At 41.0% G+C, this 19,835-nt stretch overlaps 1 protein-coding gene across 5 annotated transcripts; it reads right to left on the bottom strand.

The window, feature by feature from the left end:
* Positions 1–379: 379 nt before the first annotated feature.
* taok1a (TAO kinase 1a) lies at positions 380–19,670 on the bottom strand. 5 transcript variants are annotated; one of them, XM_061826507.1, is made up of 21 exons: positions 19,111–19,670; positions 18,988–19,018; positions 12,601–12,847; positions 11,306–11,377; positions 11,117–11,218; positions 10,991–11,036; positions 10,795–10,891; positions 10,582–10,695; positions 10,410–10,501; positions 10,216–10,309; positions 10,041–10,122; positions 9,793–9,960; positions 9,508–9,708; positions 7,860–7,988; positions 6,916–7,152; positions 6,664–6,792; positions 5,947–6,150; positions 5,320–5,559; positions 3,843–4,055; positions 2,327–2,509; positions 380–1,192 (listed from the first exon to the last, which is right to left on the bottom strand). In XM_061826507.1, exons 3-21 carry the CDS (start codon positions 12,730–12,732, stop codon positions 641–643), a joined length of 3,087 nt encoding a protein of 1,028 aa, XP_061682491.1. In that variant the 5' UTR covers positions 12,733–12,847; positions 18,988–19,018; positions 19,111–19,670; the 3' UTR covers positions 380–640. The 5 variants fall into 5 exon arrangements, with proteins under 5 accessions (XP_061682491.1, XP_061682492.1, XP_061682488.1 ...); XM_061826508.1 differs by having other exon boundaries at positions 18,988–19,015; XM_061826504.1 differs by having other exon boundaries at positions 18,988–19,670.
* Between the last annotated feature and the right edge of the window lie 165 nt (positions 19,671–19,835).

Genomic DNA, 19,835 nt, shown 5'->3' with positions numbered 1-19,835 from the left:
GGATGCACTGTTACGGATTAAACTGGCCCTTTGGGTATTTACCATATTACGTATTGACATATAAGACCTATATCTTCATTCACAAAAGCTAAAAAGGCACAGTCATCAAGCTTGTAGCCTTGGACTGAAAGGAGAAAAATACTTATTTGGTTGCGATGGGATTTGGCTGGTGGTGGTCTAAATGGATCTCAATGTCCATCACAACAGGCTGGCATTACAACGCAGTCTACAACCACAATCGGTACAGACGGGGAAGTTGGGGGTGGGGGTGGGGGGATTCTACTGGAGCAGGTACAACATGAATTGTTTAATGGGAAGGCTTTCGACAGTGTCTTAATGTGCAAAATGGGAGCAAGAGCTATTAATGACAACAATGTACTCAAAAAAACAAACAAAAATGTATTAGGAAAACTTTTGTTGCCACGCAAGTTGCTAAAGTAACAAACCTGTATTGTATGCTTCTGTGAGAGGGGACAAAAGAGGGGCTGCTCCTGTTTACAGCCCTTTTCACCTGAGCAACATCGATTCAACTACACATCCATATGTGTGCGCACAGTAGAAGAAAATGGAGCGGAGATTTCTTTGCTGCTGTTTTTTTTTTTTTTGTTGGACTTGACATCTGTGTGCGCTGACACAGGACTTATGTGTAGGACAGGTGGGACCCATTGGATATCTGAGAGGTGACACTGGTACTTCTGCTCATACCCTGCTCGCCGTGGCCACCGGGCGGTGTCCTTCCCATGCCTTGAGGGCTGTTCTGTGCACCAGCGCCGCTGCGGGACATGTGAGAGACCACTGATGGGAGGCCCCATGGCTGTGGAGTCCCACCTCCTTGCATGCCTTGACTCCAGCTCTGAGGTGGGGGCGGCCCACTGGGACTGGAGTGATAGTGGCGATGGCTGGCTTGACGGCTGGACCCTGCACCTAAGCTTCCGCCGCGCCAGTGTGACCCGTGAAAGCTCCCTGGAGACGGGTGCTGCTGGTTTTGCTGAAAATGGACGCCCCAATTTGCTGGTGATCCAGGAAAGCTATTGCCAAGGGCCTCTGGGGAGACGTTCGATAGCACCATGTTGCTGAAGCCCAGGCGCATACTCTCCGAGTCGAACGCCTCCACCTCTCGTGCTTGACGCTCCAGCAGGCTGCGAATTCGCTCCAAGCGATCGTTCTGCAAGGACATCATTTCCTCCTCGATCTGAAAGACAAAAAGTGGTGGGTCAGAAACACAGCACGCTATTGTTCTCTAGTCACGTAGCCAGTAATTTGCAAAATCTACAGTGAACCCCATTTGCGAGTCACCTACTCCAGTATTAAGATCCAAAGTGGAGTCACTCATTCTCCATCAGGGCGCCTCCACTTTATAACATCCTGTCCCAGGATACAAGAAGCGCAAAATGTACAATATATTTTGAAGCATTTCTAGTCTTTTAGATACTTTTCTATCTGAAGTCTTTGGGATCATTGCTTGCAATGTACTTATGGTTTAGAAAATTAATAGTTTCCACGTTCTCCTCGTGCCTGCGTGGGTTTTTTTTTTCCTTGGACTCCAGTTTCCTCCCACATCCCCATATCATTCATTCATTGGAAACTCAAAATTGCCCCCAAGTGTGATTGTGAGTGCGACTGTTGTCTGTCTCCATGTGCCCTGCTATCGGCTGGCAACCAGTTCAGGATGTACCCTCCTTCCTGCCCGTGGACAGCCGGGATAGGCTCCAGCACTCCCGCTACCTTTATGAGGATAAGCGGCTAAAAAAAAAAATGGATGGATAATTAATATAGAGATACAGTGGTACTTGTACTTACGGACGTCTCTAACGAAAAATTCAGGTGACAAAATGACTTCCGGCATTAAAAAAAGTAGTTTCGTACGTAGAGGTACCACTCTACATCTCGATAAATTACAGTATGGTAGAATACCATTTATTTCACCAGTCATACATCATATACATTCATGAAACACTTGGGAAAATCCTGCCTAATTTCTACATTTAAAAAATACTTTTCATTGTTTCTAGATTGTTACGTAATCTAGTTCCTGGAGATAGCGAATTTTGGGTTTTCGTTTGCTGTAAGATATGATTAAAAATTACAAATTCAAAGAAAAACATACACAGATACATATTTCATTATGTATCTGTGCAAAGACAATAAGATTCACTTTTTGGAACTGAATTACCAAAGTAAATTAAACTTGACACTATTGAAATAATTTTAATTCATACAAAAACGCTGATGCCTTGGCTACATCGCTTACACATTTTCACTATTTGGATTGGAGTTTAGTTCTTAACTGCAGCAAATAGTGTGGGTTCACTGTACAGTAAATAACCTTTTGTTCCAGCAGGGCTCTGCGTAGTGACACCCTCTGCTCCAGATCTTTTCTCTCGCGGTCATGCTGCGCATCACTCTGCATCTTGATCTTGCTCTGATAGGCATTCAGAAGCTCCAGCTCCTGCTGAAGTTGCATTTTAAGGCCCTGGCACTGGGACTCTTGAGTCTCGTCCAGACGAAGCTGGGGATTGAGAGAAGTCATTGAATTATGATTGAATAGCCTCGCAAAAAAAAAAAAAAAAAAAAAAGAGTTTCCTCAAATAGTGGCAATCCTTTTAAAATTTTGATCCCATAGAGTGACATGCTAACAGGGACTTAATATAAAAGTGACAATTTCATTAAAATAAAAATGAAAAACCAGCTTGGTTTCCATACCAATGTCCAGAAAACCGTGATTGGCTGATGGCCAGTACATATAGTTGAAGCCAGAAGTTTACATACTGTGCAAAAACACACATTTAAAGTTTTTGTCACACTGTCTGAAGTCAAATCAAAGAACCCTCCCGTTTCAGGTGAGTCAGGATCACCAAAATTAATTTTAAAATGCCATAGTAATGAGAGAATTTTTGTGACAATTTTGCATTATTTTCTTTGAGGTCAAAAGTTTACATACACAATAAGTACTATGTTTTTAAAGAACATTGGAAAGCCCAGATGAGGTTATGGCTTTGGAAGCTCCTGATAGGTTAGCTGACATGTGGGTTAATTGATGGTACACCTGGGGATGTACACGGCTCCCTTGCTACTTCACGCTTCACTTTTTGCAACTTCAGTGTTTTTTTTTTTTTTTTAACCCCAAATAATAAATACAAAATCTGCCAGTTGAGCATATTATATGATACAAGGCGCGTGATTGGTTCCCAGCGCGACATCGACCACTGAGAGCTTGAGTGGCTTTATCCCGTTAGCTGATTGGTTGCGCATCATCGAACCCTCACCCAGTAACTTCCCTTGTCCCACTCATTTCCTTGTTTTGCACGGTCTTGTCCACACTGTTGACTGTTTCACATATGTACTGTATTAGTTAGTTACTGTACTGTATTAGTACTGTACTGTTGTGTTCGTGTTAACTTTATTTTTCCAACCAATAACATTTTTTGATTATGTCGTTACAACACCACCTCAGCGTTGTGCTCCAGGAAAAGCTTCTTCCAATAATTCTGCTCACTTAAAACATCAGTGGCTTCAAACAAAAGGCGGTCTTTCCTTCGTTGTTTAGCATATCTAGATGTACACGCCCTGAAATAAAAGCTGGAACTCTGACCTTTGTTTCATTGTCATGTTTTGATCTCAAACCCAAATGTTTTTGGTATACAGGGGGGGAAAAAAAGGAATTGTCCTTGCTATTTCAATATTTTTGCCCAGTCTTCCTTGCAAAATTTGTTTGAATTCAGGGTGTTTGAGCATGAATGGCCTTTTTAAGGTCATGTACCTAGTTGGGAAAAATACAGCAACGTGCCAATAATTGACACCGTGCACATTTTCCTGTATATTCAAAGGACAGTTGTACTCACCGCCTGAGTGGACAGCATCTCGTTGATGGAGTGGTCGTACTGTTCGGCCAAGATGGCGAGTTTGCGATGCTGCTCCTGCTTGAGGCGCTTAAGCACAGCCTTGTGCTCTGATTTTGGTGTAGTCTCCAGGAGATGATTCCTCAGCGCTTTGTACTGCCTGGTCTGGATCTTGCAAGTGTCCTGGAACTGCTTCTTGATCTGTAGCTCTTTGGACTGTCAAATTAGAATTATAGTCAAACATCAGTTAATGTGTTTCAAGAAGCAATTTTTCCCATTGAAATATAATTTGCAGTAATGCGCGCATTTTAAAAAATGTCAAAAATGGGGAAAATTGATTTGATATATAATGAGCAGGCAAAGTATTCAGATCCCCTTAAAACTTTAAATTAGATTGCAGAAACTTTGGAAAATTATTTTTTTTATTAATCTACACACACCACAATGTATTGAAAGAAAAACAGAAAAAAAATGACATCTCACAACCAAAGGTATTCAGACCCTTTGTTGTAACACATTTCACTACAGTGCCGTTCATTTCCTTTGATCATCCTTGAGAGGGTTCTTCACCTAAATTTGAGTCCAGCATTGTTGACTCTCAGTGCATTTTATAGCAAATGAGAAGGCAGATAAGCAAGGCACAGATCTGGGAAATTACAATAGTAATAATAATAATAGCAATAATAAATAATAATACTGTACTTAAGGTTCCTAAGAGCACAGTGGCCTCCCTTATCCTTAATTGGAAGATATTTGGGACGGGAGAAACCCTTCCAGAGCCCTGACTTATCCAACTGACCATCTCTGGAGAGACTTGAAAATGTCCATCACGTTCACCATTCAACCAAACAGAACTGGACGGGATCTGCAAGGAGGAATGGCAGTGGATCCCTAAAACCAGGTGCGAAAAAATTGTTGCCTCATTCCCAAAAAGACTCATGACTGCATTGTCTCAAAAGGGTGTCTACTAAATATTGATCTAAGGGTCTAAACACTTAGTTATTTTTCATTTTAAATAAATTACCGAAACTGGAAACAATTCAATTTTTTCTGTCAATATAGAGTGCTGTGTAAATTGAGTGGGGAAAAAATGATTTTAGCAAATGGTTGTTGCAATATAACAGCTTAAGGGTGTCTGAATACTTTCCATTGTCGCTGTACAAGGAATACTCGTTACAAGCTTGGGCATGGAACAAATTCAACTCTGAAGTTTTTTTCCCCAACAACAATCATACAATTACGCTTCCTAAAAGCACTTTTCTTTTTCTTGGGAGTCATATTGTGTTATAATAAGAGCAACAAAAAAAAGGTGACATTTCACATGACGCACGGTGTGAACGACGTTTGTGTTGTGCGAGGGAAAGCACAACGGCACATTCCGCGTCGATGCTTTGACTGAAGTTTGGCTCATGCACAAATGCAAGATAACCTTGAAAATTGTGTTTGCTATGTACACGGCCACAACGGCGCCACTTCTCACCTTGAGGCTTTTGGGTTGCTGGCGAACCTCCATAACGTGCTTGCGCCTCAGCTCCCTCTCCCGCCTCTTGTTGTACTCCTGCTGGTTGGTAAGCTCGGTCTGGTGCTGGAGGCGGATGAGCTCAGCCCGCGTCCTCTGGATGGTGTTGAGCTGGCGGAATTCCAGCTCTTGCATGGACTCGTGGTGCCGCAGGAGCATGGCATGCTCCAGGTCCTTCTGGGTCTGACGTTTGTTCAGCTCCTTAATTGTGTACATGGGGGAAGAAAATCAGTACAAAGACAAAAGCCAGATAAATCAGAGTAATTCCCGCATATACAATTTAGAGTTAACACACTATGTCTAATTTCTCACTGTCTCAAGCTCTAATACCTGACCCGAGACCTGAATTGGTTAAGTACAGTCCCTGGCAAAAGCATAGGAACAGGAAGTTCAATTTTGTTTCTAACATATACTGAGGCGTTGAGATTTTAAATCAAAGGATGGATGAGTCAAAAGTTTGTCAATAAATTAAACAAGAAGCATCAGTGAATACTGAATAACAGACTTTTAAATTAATATTATAACATTATAATATTTAAATTAAAATAAATTTAAAAACAAAAACAGAGAACACATGTGAGTACTGACCTCCCGGACTAAATCCTGCTCGATGTTGTGGCGAGCGATCAAGATCCTCCGTTTGAACCTGCGAGACTCCAATTCTAGATATTGCCTTTGCCGGCGTTGCAGGTTTGCCTCCTCTTCTGCTTGGAAGTGCTGGAAGTTCTCCTTCTGCTTGGACAACCACTCCTGCTTTTCCTTCTTGGGTGTAGATTGGTTTTCATTCAGCTCCTTCAGGGGGAATCGCATTATAGGTGACCGTCATTAACAGAATCTGTGTGACTGACAGGTTTGCACTTTTAACGGTACAGGGGACCACCATTCTACGAATGACTTCCATTCCTACAATAGTGATGCAAGCCAAATGTGTAGTCCGAAAAGACCGTAGTCGCTATTAGTACACACATATGCGTACAAAACCGTTTCTTGGGAGTGTTGTACCACGTGACGAGAATCTAATTGCGCTGCACAAACTGGTTCACAGGGTGCTGTTTGTAACCTCCAAATGTCATAATATACCATAAATCTTTGTATGAAAAACATCTCGACCACACACTAAGCAATCAAATGAAAAACAGGAAATAGTGCTATAATTGAACATTCTTGTGTCGCATGACTATGTATTTTTACCCTGCTGCATAAACTAGTTACACCGCACGTCATTCGTAACCCTGAAACTTTCTATATTAGGACAGCCGTAAACCGAGGACACCTTACAGTAAGAAAATGGGGATGATTCATCACCTCTTTCAGTTGTTCTTTGCGGAGTTTGTATTCCCGTTTCTGCGACTCGAGGAAGCTGTTGAGTTCCTTCTTTTGCTGGGTCTGGATGTGTTGGTGAAATTTCTTCTCATCATTGCTAAAGGCTTTTGTCTGTTGAAAGACAAGACACATCAGCCCTGTTAAGTGTGTGTGTGTGTGTGTGTGTGTGTGTGTGTGCGTGTGCGTGTGTGGTTGGGGGGGGGGGTGACATTGAAATTCTTAAACAAGGCATACATCCTTCTCCATGGACCCTTGGTGCTTCTTGATCAGCTTCTCCATCTCCTGAGCAAAGCTGTTTCTCTGGTTCTCCAGCTCCTTATCCAGACGGAGTCGGTGCTCATCCATCTCTGCTTTTAGCTTGTTCTCCAGGGCCATCAGCTGTTTCTGGTGCTGCCGCCGCATGCGCTTATAGCCCAAGATTTGCTCCCTTAATTCAGAGTCCTGTTCATGCTCCTTAATCTGCCGTGTGAGCTGGTGAACACAGGAGAGGTAGAACATTTGACCAAAAGCTTGAATATTTTAACAACAGCTCATGGTATTTCCACTATAGAAAGATGCTTGAGCATTTATTGTCGTTTAAATATAGGATAGGATCCATTATACTAGTACAGTCACTTTCTTTGTTCTTATTAATAAGAATTATCAATTCAACACACTACAGTCTTACTAGCCATGTTATCTCCACTACTAGCAACATTTCTAGCTACATGATTAAATCTTCCAAGTAAACCACTGTACTGTTTCGGATCATATCGTCCTCGATGAACCAACGTCTTCCTTGATTTGAATCAGCAACAACGAATCATGATACAAATCCAATTGTTTTTAAAATCTATCATTGCACCCCTAGTGGCTACTGTACAACTGCACATCCGCAGTAAGTCCAACTGGGAGTGCAAGTAAAAGGACGTGGCTGGATGACTTCATTTCATTGCATCTTCTGTCAGAATAAAATGTGATTTCATTTGTTTCAATTGGACTCTGAAACTTCTTATTCACGATTTGTTTTTTTTCATTGGAATTCAACAGTTTGATAAGGAAACTTTTTCCTGGTACAACTAATAAGATGAGCTGAATTTTGTTCCGAGTGAGGACAAAGGACTTTTACTTGGATATCAAATGCTCAAAAGGTTTTCCATAGTTTCACTGATTCAAAACAAGACAGTAGAGGTAATCACCACTGAAGCTGTGCGTATTGTCGCAAAGTGTTCTCGGTTCCGTTTTGGCCTTGGGGTGTTGGTAGATTGCGACTGAGGCTCAGTTGATCGAACGTGAGGTTCTGAATCTTTCTTGTACGCTGATTTTTCCTGAAAGCAAGAGAACTATTCGTCACCGAATGGATGATTGCTTTCACAAAAATGAAAACTAGGCATAATCTAATACAGCGTTTTATAAACTTTGAGCCAAGGCACATTTTACATACATAACTTGAGATATGAACTCCCTCTTACCAGTTAACCTGTAAGGCAAGGTGTCAATACAAACAGTGGTTAAATTGTACTTTATTTAGGAAAAGATTGAATTCTTCTGCCTGTCACTATGAATTCTTCTGCCTGTCACTATAAATCACTGGCATAGACATTATTTGTAGTAAATAATAAGTATATAAACAAATTTCCACTCAGTACAGTGAAATTGGAGAATTTCCCGTGACAGACCTAAAGATTTCTCATGGCAAAATGGTTGCCCTTGTGACTGCCGCTCAAATATATCCCATGTGCAGGTTCTGGGTGCGACATGATTTGCCCCTCACAGTCAGCCTTCAGGGCTTGCCATTTCGCACCAATACTCAATTTCATTTTAAAGTCAACTTTCACTTGACATTATATCGAACAATACATTTTGTATTCATATAGTAGTATATGGGCATAGGCGCTTTTTATTACTTTTGTTGTACTTGATGCCCCCCTAACCCCACTTCTTCTTTAAATCAAACGTACTGCAGTTACTCACATACATAATCATTTGTATTATGTCTATATAGGGCTGCTTAATATGATCCAAAACCAAAATAGTTATTTTTAGGTTGTTTTGTGATATGTATCTCAATTTTCTGATTTCTAACAAATTATATAAATGCTAAAATCAGCCCTTTGATTTCTTAAAGTGACACCGATATCATGAATTAACATATAAGCACACTATTCAGTTGGATTTTTGAACATTCCCAGTTTTAGAATGATACAAAAACACATCCATACAGGGGTAATCCGGATGGGCGGGGGAGTGTGCTGCTTACTGTGAGAACTCCAGCAGAGAGTGAAAGAAAACATTACACGAGGATTTGTATTCAACAGTTGGGATAGTCATTTTTACATCTCATGTGCAACAACCCGTGATATATCGAGTGTGTTCAATATATCCCCCCACTCCTATGTGAACGGGACAGGAGTATTAAGTTTTACTTCTTCCTACTCCATTTTGAAAATGTATAATTTAACAATCTCATTTGTATTTTTTGTTGAAAAAAAGTCAATTATGCACTGCCATCACGTAGAAAAGCATTTGTTTTGTCTTTTATATGGCTCTACCATGGATAGATGGACAAAGGTACATTATTTGTTATAAATAAATATTTTGACCATTTAAGTGAAATTTTATCATTTCCCGTGGCACACCAGAACTTTGTAAAATGAGTTACCGCACCACAGTGGCTGGGAATCACTGTTCTAGATATTGGTACATAAGTTATTTGACATTAAATAGCCAGAAATAATTTTTAAAAATTGAGTTCAAGTACCGTGGATAAGTCATCAGATTGATTTCAACAACCGTGAATACGCTACGATATAAGTAGAACTGACAAAGCCATAAGACTTGTTTTACCGTTTTGAGATGTATGACAGAGCTGTTAGACATAACGGTGTGGTCTCCCTCCATGTCCACCTCTCCTTTATCGTCACCGGCATCCGTCAGGCTGTTGACTGAGCTGCTCTGGGAGCTGGCACTGATGGACATACTGGGAATAGACTGGTTGCTCCCCACACTGTTTACTGTTCCAGTTCTGCCCACTGTGTGTTCTGGCTCCTAAAATAAAACAATGTGTACGATGTCAAGAACAAATGCTTTTTATACTACAATGACAACTATAGAAAAGGATGCAACGGTTACCTCCTCCTCATCCGGAGCTTCAATTGTGGGACCATTGTGCGCTTCGTGGAACAGAATCTTCTTCATTTTGCGATACTGCAAATTGTCCAGCTCTCGCACTGCATCTTTTGTCCGATTTATTAGGTCTATTAGAACCGATTCGGGACGCTCACGCTGGACAAACGCATGCTATAGAGGAAAGAGAAATCACGTTACTGTCATGGGAAATAATGATAATTCCATGCCAAAGTGACTTTATTAGTACTTACCTTTAAAAGCTCCTCAGAGTTTGGTCTATCTTGGGGACACTTCTGAAGGCAAGAATCTACAAAGTTTCTGAAATAATCAGTCCTAAAATGTGGGAATACAATGTTCAAACAGTTACTTTCTGGGACCGTATTTTTCTTTCTAGGGTATCAAAACGAAAACAAAAGTGCCACTCACCATTCACTGGACTGCAGCATGGGGCTCTCATTCTGTGCTATGTGGTATAAGGCACTCATTGCATTCATATTAAACAGTGGAGGCTTCCTCTCAGCTACAAACGACACACACACACACACACACACACACACATACACACACAAAGCTAAATTATAGAATCTTAATGAAATATTAGTTCAGGTCAGTGACTATACCCAATTCAATGCAGGTTATTCCCAGAGACCAGATGTCCACTTTTCCATCATACTGGCCCTCGTCCATAGCCAATATCACCTCTGGAGCCATCCTAAATGCAAATGAAAACATAAATTGTGATTTCTTATACAAAATGTGAGTGGTGTACAACATTTGCGTTAGTCAGCATACCAATATGGCGTCCCAACAAAGGAGTTGGCAGGGCAGGCGATAGAAGCCGAGCCGAAATCAGCAAGTTTGACCTGGCCTGGCTCTGTCAGCAAGATGTTTCCTGCCTTGATATCTCTGTCAAACACACACGAGTGAGGGCGGGTGGGTTAATGTCGATAACAGTGGAGAAGACAGAAAGCCCGAGGCCATTACAACAGGCTCCCGAACACTCACCGGTGAATCATGTTGTGGGAGTGAAGATAGGCCAAACCTTGAAGAGCACCGTGGGTAATTGCAGCAATTTCAACCTCTTGTAGTGGTTTCTTGTGCACTGGAGAAGGTAAAAGAAAATGACCAGCACCCATGAACCCCCCCCCCAAAAAAAAATAAATAAACGGATTTATGTAAACATTGCTCAACTTTAACTCACCCTCTAACAGATCTGAAGCAGACCCTAAACAGTACTCCATCACCAGCTAAAACACAAGGATAATAGTCTCATCACACACATCCATAACCCCACCAAATCTGTTAATATTCACATTTTGTTTCTTACCCAAGCAGTGTGCTCTCGCAGATAACATCCTTTGTACTCGATGCTGTTTGGGTGTTGTATTCTCTGTAGGAATTTCACTTCTTTAATTATGTCTTGCCATTTCTGAGGAGTGTGTGTGTGAGAAAGGAAGATAAGTCACACCAAACCCAAAGCCACATGACTGTGGTTAACAACTTTGGGGAATAGTACCTCACTGGACTGCTTTCCACTGTAGGACATTTTCTTAATGGCCACCACCTCACTTGTTCGCACATCCTGTGCCTGAATGACAAAGCACATGGGACAATGATGTAACTACCCCATTCTCAGTACCTTATTTCTTTAGTCTGCATGAGTGGATAATGAACATTGAGCATTTGCCAAGAATGTAAAGCATGTGTGCATGTTAAGGTTCTTATTTTTCCTTATGTCTCTGAAAAAGACGTTTTGATGCAGCCTTCTATTAGGGTATACCATAATATGTAACCAGCATGTATATGTTTGGGTTGAATCTGCACTACTGTCGGACAGAACTCCCTCTTCTACAAGAATTGAAAACAACAAAAAACTTAACTTATGGTTGTTAGAATAATAAATAGTGACCATTCAAAAGATGCCATTCTGAAAATAAATTGCTTTAAAATATCTCCCAGGTGTCTCAATACAGTATTTTACACAAAAATACCCCAGTAAGTAAGTACACTTTTCTGCAGGGTGATCTTGAAAGTCCAGTTTTCCGTTACCATGATAAAGGCAAAGCTGTTTTGAGCCATGAATCTGCATTCTATAAGAAGAAAATTAACCAGAGCAGCCATAAACCCAGTAAAGTTATCGATCGTATTATCAATCGTGGGGTTGGCACTTCATGACCACAGTATAACACTTGGCAATTAATGTGGACATGAAGCAGACAAATCCAAACCAATACTCCTTGCCAGTCACAGAAACGTTTGCCAAACATTTTAGTACATACCACAAACAAAGGCTAAGGCAAATAATGCTTTGATCTAAGGCTAATGTGAGTCTGACGACACAAAGCTTTGCGTACTTTATTGCCTTGACAATGACCACTATTTCAGTCATTGTTTAAAAATGGAGGACCTGCATGCAGCCTAGTCATGGGTGGAGGAAGTAGGTCTGGGGATTATTATTACCTAAATTATCTCTGTAGAGTAATGTTACTGTTATTTTCAGATATAAGATGCTTACAAAAGCTTTATTTGGTTGTTTAATTTCACACTTGACGGGTGGGCAGCCATTGCAGACTAAACCATTTTTTCATAACGCAAGTCGTCAAGAGTTCCATTTAAAGTAAAGAAAGACGGGCAAATATTTTTTTTCCAGATCAAAAAAATAAAATGTGTAGAAAACGTTTTTTTCCCAAAATACAGTAGTTATCTTTATTTTGTCAATCAACACCCTGGGACTCTATTGGCAGAAATACAGTGATGTGAATTTTAAAAAATCCTTTAGCTTCCCAGACTTGAACACAGGCAAATACTCACAAAATAAACGGCGCCAAAGCTGCCGTGTCCTATCTCACGCAGGTCTGAGAAGAGCTTCTCTGGGTCTTCCTTGAAGAAGAGCTCAGCAATTTCGGGGTCCTTAAGGCTCCCCGTCCGACTGCTGTTGGGCATATTGGGGAGATGGTGGGGGTGCCACTGCCGCCAAACTATGTGGGTCTGCGACAGCGACTAAAAAGCCCCCACCAATGGCTCATCTGCAGGACAGTTGTGTCATATGTGGTCACCACTGAAAGACAAAAAAAGAGGAAAAAATAAATAAATAAATCACAAAAGCTATTTTGCAAAAGTTGCAACAGTTGAAGCCAGTATCTGTTCATATTTTAAGTGCTTTTGGAAGCAATGTTACAAGTTGGCACGATCTCTGGTCAATTTTCTCAAAAATAAGTAATGAGCAGTCAAAATGCCTCTAAACCCCTCATTAATAAATGCAGGTGATGAAAAAAATTACTAGAGTATGTTACCATTTACTATTGCCCGCACTGCTTTTTTCACAGTGTTCCATTTGCGTTATAAGAGTGTTTCAGGAAACTGACGTGGTTTGAAATGGCATGGTAATTTTGATGCGTCAGTATGCAAGAATTACCTTGAAAAAGGAACTTACTTCCCCAATTACTTGATCTTAAAAATAACTTATTTACTTTGCCGATTACTTAATTTAAAAAATAAGTTGGAAAAAAGTAACTTAGCTGGCAATTGGCAGGAATATCACTTATTCATGGGAAAAAAAAACATCGGCCATTATTTGGTAATGTACACCACGTTACAGAATGTTGTCATCCACATGAAGCAATAACTTAAATATTAGTGTAGTTGAAGTCACATTATATCACCAATTAAGTGTTGACATGCCAACACGATACAGTAAATTCCTAAACGCAAACAAGCACACCGTTCTAACTACGCTGCCGACTCTGTCCATGAAAGAAACAGTGTGTGTGCATGTGTTGGTAAACATGAGAGAGAGTGATGTGTGTGCAAAGACACACAAACACAACAGTGACTTTGATAAAGAAAACTTTTTCTTACTACAGGACGTCACTCATGCAGCATCAACCAGCTCAGAGATGAATTTTAGAGCTCTCACTTTTCATCGTAAATGTTTTTTTATAATTATTATTTAGGCCAAGTATTGTTAAGTCCTTCAGTAAGTCAGTCCTTACCCTCTGTGAACAATTGATCACACACTTGGTCTGAATCGTGAAAACAATGCTATTCGCAGCCAGTCATCATGCATACAATTATTGATCAACCAAAGGTAGAGCACCGTGTAGAGCATTCTAAGTACTGCTTCTTCTTATAAACTCAAAAGTAAAGAGTAGGCGGCACGGTTGAGCAGCTGTAGAGCATTGGCCTCAGTTCTGAGGACCGAGGTTCAAATCCCGGCTCCGCCATTGGCACTCCAGTATCCTCCCACGTCCCAAAAAACATGCATTAATTGGAGATTCTAAATTGCCCGTAGGTGTGATTGTGAGTGTGACTGTTGTCTGTCTCCACGTGCCCTGCAATTGGCTGGTGACCAGTTAAGGGTGTACCCTACCGCCCACCTGATGAGAGCTGTGTTTGGCTCCAGCACTCCCGCAACCGTCGTGAGGAGAGGCAGCTCAAAAAATTGATGGATAGAGTAAAAAGTAAAAAAAATCTCTCATTAAAACTATACTGTCAAGTACAATTTATTCCAAATGTTACCTGAGTAAATGTAAGAGCTTGGATGTAATTCCTAACCACCTAATCACTCCAATCACAAGATCATCTGTGAACATCATAGTCCACTGGGATTCCAGTCTAACCTTATTGTCAACCCATCCATAACAACTGTAAACAGGAAGGAGCTCAGGGATTTATCCCTGATGCAGTTCCACCTGTACCACAAACTTGTCACTCACAGAGAACACCTCACTACTGTTGAGCTGCTTTCATACAAGTCCTGTATTACTTTAACACACAGTCCCCTCCAAAACTATTAGAATGGCAAGCTCAATTCCTTTGTTTTTTCTGTACAATATACTCAAAACGATTGTGTTTCAGATCAAAAGATGAATATGAGAGACAATTCAGAATTCTAGCTTTTATTTCATGGTATTTACATCTAGATGTGTTCAACAACTCATGGACCGAGCACTTTTATTCCTTTTATCTGAATGTCAAGAGCCTTTCTACATACTCTGATCTTTCCATCACTTCGCTAGAAGTTAACTTTGATCTCGTTAGTCCATAAAACTTTGCTCCAAAACTTTTGTGGCCCATCTCTGTAGTGTACCATCTAATCTGGCCTTCTGATTATTTTTTCCCAATGGATTCACTTCTTGCACTATGGCGTGTACTATATTTCATCTCGCAAAGTTCTTTGAACAGTGGATTGTGATACATTCACCCCTGCCCTATGGAGGTTGGCAGTGATGCTACTGACTGTTGTTTTTGAGTGTTTCTTCACAGCTCTTGCAATGTTCATCTCAAACTACTGTTGAAAGCCTTGAGCAACCTGTTTTCTCAGCACTAATACTGTAGTTTCTTTCCTTTTCAGGACATTCCAAATTGTTGTGTTGGCTACACCTAATGTTTGTCCAATAGTTCTGATTGAATTTCCCTCTTCGCTCAGCCTCAAAATGGTTTGCTTTTCTGCCATAGACAGTTCTCTAGTCTTCATATTTGCCGTCAGCAAATGCAGTTTTCACAGGTGAAATACAAAGGCAACAAAATGCACTATGTTGAAGCTATTTATATGAAAGGCAATACCTGAACAACTACAAACAGCCATGAGTCACATGTTCCAATAATTTTGCTCCCTTGAAAAAGTGGTCAGTCCTGTGTTGTTTACCACATCTAGATGTAAATACCATGAAATGAAAAGTTGAATTCTAAACTTTTGCCTGACATTCTTTTGATCTGACAACCAAATATCAACAACAAACAAAGGAAATGATCTTGCTGTTGCAATACATTTGGAAAAGACTACTTCTCTGCTACCTGAGGCTCCTGCATGCAGTACCACAGTTCCTCTCTGGATACTCTGTCATTGTCTCTCTCTAGAGCTAAGAAGACAATGCATAAGGCAAAATGCCCAGATCAGATTTAGGATTTTTTTTTTTTTGTGACATAAAAATTTATCTCATTATTCAAGTACTTCCCCACTCTATGGTTGAGCCCAACACACTCAACTCATCTGAACAACAACAGGGTTTTTCCAGGCATTGACTCTCAGCAGCTTCGAAGCCATACAAATAGTCTATTATACAAAGTACACAATGTTATGCTTTAAAACTATGTCAAAACATACTGTATGGGATAACAACAGATGCAATAGCGAAGCTTGAATTCATTGTTGCCAGTTATGATCATTGCAGGTTTGATTTTAACAAATGAGAGAAGAGCATAAACTCAAAATATCCCGCTCCTTTTTAATATTCACCCATGTCCCTTTTCACATCACCTTCCTTATTAGTGGGCCTATTCAGGGACACATCGTCGCTATGAATTCTTGGCCACCACATGCTTCTACATGCATGAAGACACAATGATATGGACCAATCAGAGCCTAGCTATTGCCATATTTAAAATGGAGGCGATGAGGAATTCAATCAGAGCTAGCTAGATAGCTTGAAAAAAATATTTGGGGAATTTCTAACCCAAAATGAAACAATATCACCAATGATTTAAAAAAAAAACTAAAAATGAATGGAAGAGGACCTTTAAAGAAGAAGAAAAGTAACTAAACTAAACGTTAATAGGAACAGCAGTGTCTAGTTCAAGGGTGGAGGACATCCTGGGGTAGCACAAGATAAGTCGGTTGCCATGGTGGCAACTAAGCAACTCCAGTCATGAGATTAGAAGGACTGTGTCCTGAAAACCCTCACCTCACCTCACACCACCGCTGCCAGTGGTATGCGGACAGACCAATGTCACCCCCTGACAAAAGGCCCCAAAGTGACACCACACTGCCTCACTGAGACAAACCATTCCAGTGACGGGACATCTTGTCAAACCTGTACACTCCTGGAAAACACGTCTTTAAGTATATAACAGGGTAGTGATTGTTGTATTGTCAAGTGCAGGGTATTTACCTTATAAAAATATTTACATGTAACCCACTTTGGTTCTGGGTGGGAGACAAACATTCACATGAGAAAAGAACTGCATGCTGGCTAGCCGGGAAATGTGGGTTTCTCTCGCTTCTGTTTAAATTACATAGAGCAGCAGAATGTCGTTGAGGTCAACAAATTCTGTCACGTTGAAACTTTCATCTGGTTGACGCTGGGCTATTTATGCTGTCTTTCGCTACTGCCATACAGATGTAGACTGTAAAATATCACCAAAAGAGGCTCACTTAGTCCAATGTAGCTTAGATGATCAGTTGCAAGCAGATGCGGAGTCGAGGCGGGAGTCACAAGACTTTTTTGCTTGCCTGGGAGAAGCAACTAAAGCAGACATATTTTTGTCAGCTAACACTGAACAAGTCGCAATTACACACAGATGCAACAAGCTATGGCCATAGATTAAATAACACATTATGGAAAACAGACTGTTTCCACTTAAAAACTTGGGTCTCTGGAGTCAGGGCCTGCTGACAAATCAAGTGTAAGACAACCAAGTAAATCTTGAATATCAGCCAATTTGTGGAAATGCATCTGTGAGCGAGTCCCACGGTCATGGAAATAGTGTGACTAATTAACCACAAGGAATCACGTCAAAAGCTTCTATGAACGACACATACTTGATTGCTCCTTGAAGTTGATGTGGGGCAGACCATGGGATCTTGTGTTTGGTTCATGTGCCACAAAAATGCTTTCGTTATCTTGGACGCTCACTTGTTTGCCACATTCTGGGCTCAGCTTCTCCTAGAAGAAGCGAGCAGCTGGCCACCATGAACACTCACCGTGGAGAAAGCCATTACCCAGGACCAATATACACTTTTTGCCCACTGGGTTGTCATTCTAATGAAAAGTGAGCTTGCCATTAGCTGCGATGTATGTGGGCTGTTTCACGTTAAGAGACGCGTCCGCCCCTCAAACAAGTCTATAATTTTCTAGAATTCTTGACTAAAGCACGAAACAGGCATATTAAGATAGCTGGGAGCTGGTTTATACTGTGTGTAACAAAAAGCACAAAAATGTCTCCTTCAAGGTCTCATTACCACATAAGTGACTGTGCTTCTTTATTCCCATTGTTTCTCACCACAATCTTCATGGGGTGAATGCGCTTTGTCGTCACACTGCATGAGCTTATTCTCAGCAGACACACGTGAAGGAAGACACTTCATACCTTTATGCCTGACACCCCCCCCTTTTAAATTCACACCACAGCACGCACCCATACAAGAATGTGGCAGGACAAGACAACTGAGCTGGTTTGGTATTCCCAATTTGTGACTTCACCATGCAGCACATTTCTCACCACTTCCTGTTCACACAGCTATAGGGCAATTACCGCGGAGTCAACAGTCGTATGGAAAAAGGCTCTCTCTATAAATGAGACCTAAAAAGGAATTAGTAAGGTCAGGAAATGTAGTAAAATGCTATTAACTACTTTATTGATCACACAATGGCAGAGGGCCGTTTGAGTACTGTAAAGACGTATGTTTTACTCTTCATTATTCATTTATCTACAGGAAGTGTGGATCCTATGGCTGTATTCAATTTAATCAAGTAGACTGGGAAGTCCACCGACCATAGATAATGTTAACCAACGAGCAGACAATGACTGCATATTTACATTTGGTCGACATTGTAATTAAATATGCTATACCCTTTCAAGACAACCCCCATAATCAAAGGACCACGTACGTTTTTATAGTAAAGTTGAGCCTGCAACACACATTTATCCACCCTCTAAATAGAGTATATCTATCTTGGTGGTCATGTGTACTTAGGCGTGAAAACACTCATTACGAACCACCTATGTCGCAGTTATATCTGATATAATGCTAACCTATTTGACCAACGATTATCGCTAGCTAAACGAGATTACCTGTGGTTAGCAAATACCCCCACCCCACCCAGTGAAGTTGCAACACAAGTAGCTTTCGAGATTATCTTTTCCTTGTCACTTTTCTATGGTAGTCTCTCGACGAAGTAAACCCACTTTAGTTGTTTTACAAACCCTTTAAAATGTAGTGGTCTTGAGCATATCCTCGACAGCGTTGGCTGTGATGTTAGCACCAAACTCGACGTTAGCAAAATTAAGTTACGTGTCATTTGATAAAACAGTCAAAACAATGCGCCTGATGTTAAAATCCCATCGTGTAGTTCGGCGTTTCTGAGGTCAGACAACAAAATACCCTTTGAGTCATTTTCGTACAGATGAGAGCCATTTGGAGCCAAAGCTACGAGGATGTTGGCTACGTTAGCTTAGCCAACTTAGCTTGGAACTCACCCTCTTCTGACAGGCCAGCTCTCAGGCGCTGCTGGAGAAATGTCGTGAAATTCAAAACACTTTTCACCCCCCAAAAAATCGTGTTCCTTCGCTGCTCATCCCCTAGCCCGGTAGCAGAATTACCGTGTCAGATTATTGCAGTGATCCGCGCTGTCAATCTACGTCCACATGAAGACGACTGGTTTTATTTACGTAAAAAAAAAAAGAAAAAAAAAGGAAAAGCAATCCACACCCTTGGAAGTGACTGAGGTTGCCAGAATGGTCGAATCCCACTCCCAGGCAAGGCAGGTCCAAAGATGGCTGCCGAGAGCTGCCTCCGTCGCCTCCCTTGTCGTCAGAAAAAAAAAGTCGAGGGCAAAATCGTCAAAGAAGTTCAAACGGAACCCCAAACTGCCTTTTAAACAAGCCACGACAATGTCCGTGAGTACTCGGGGCACGTCAAAAAGAAAGGGCCAAGCACGTCACCACGCTTAAACTTCGACTTGGGTGTCAGAACTCAGAGCCAAACGTCCACCTCGCTTCGACGCACTCTTGCAGTTCCGCCCTGCCTGTTGCGTGTTGTACTCAACTGACCCAGAAACATGAGGAGGTGGAGACATTCCAGGCCAAGAACAAAAAAAAAATGAAAAAAAATCACCACTTTTGTCGCCACATTTCCAACTCGTTTACATCACTGAGTCAAGTCAATAATTATTTTTTTATATTTTTTAACACCCAATGTTAGACAGTGGATAGTTGTAAAAGAAGAATGGGAAATTGTACAAAATTAAGTCCACCCAGTGGAAGTGATACCTTCAGAGTGCGCCCTTTAGTGGGTGCCAACACACACACACAACTTAATAATTTTG

Source organism: Syngnathoides biaculeatus, chromosome 8 (assembly GCF_019802595.1).
Source record: "Syngnathoides biaculeatus isolate LvHL_M chromosome 8, ASM1980259v1, whole genome shotgun sequence".
Taxonomy (NCBI): domain Eukaryota; kingdom Metazoa; phylum Chordata; class Actinopteri; order Syngnathiformes; family Syngnathidae; genus Syngnathoides; species Syngnathoides biaculeatus.
This window is presented reverse-complemented; position numbering and strand designations above follow the sequence as displayed.

Excerpts from the sequence above, each read along its gene's own strand:
- taok1a (XM_061826504.1), bottom strand. The coding sequence starts at position 12,732 with ATGCCCAACAGCAGTCGGACGGGGAGCCTTAAGGACCCCGAAATTGCT. Across the intron at positions 7,989-9,507 it reads CTGTCATACATCTCAAAACG|GAAAAATCAGCGTACAAGAA; the intron begins GTAAAACAAGTC and ends TCTTGCTTTCAG. Across the intron at positions 1,193-2,326 it reads GAGCCCTGCTGGAACAAAAG|ATCGAGGAGGAAATGATGTC; the intron begins GTTATTTACTGT and ends TTTGTCTTTCAG.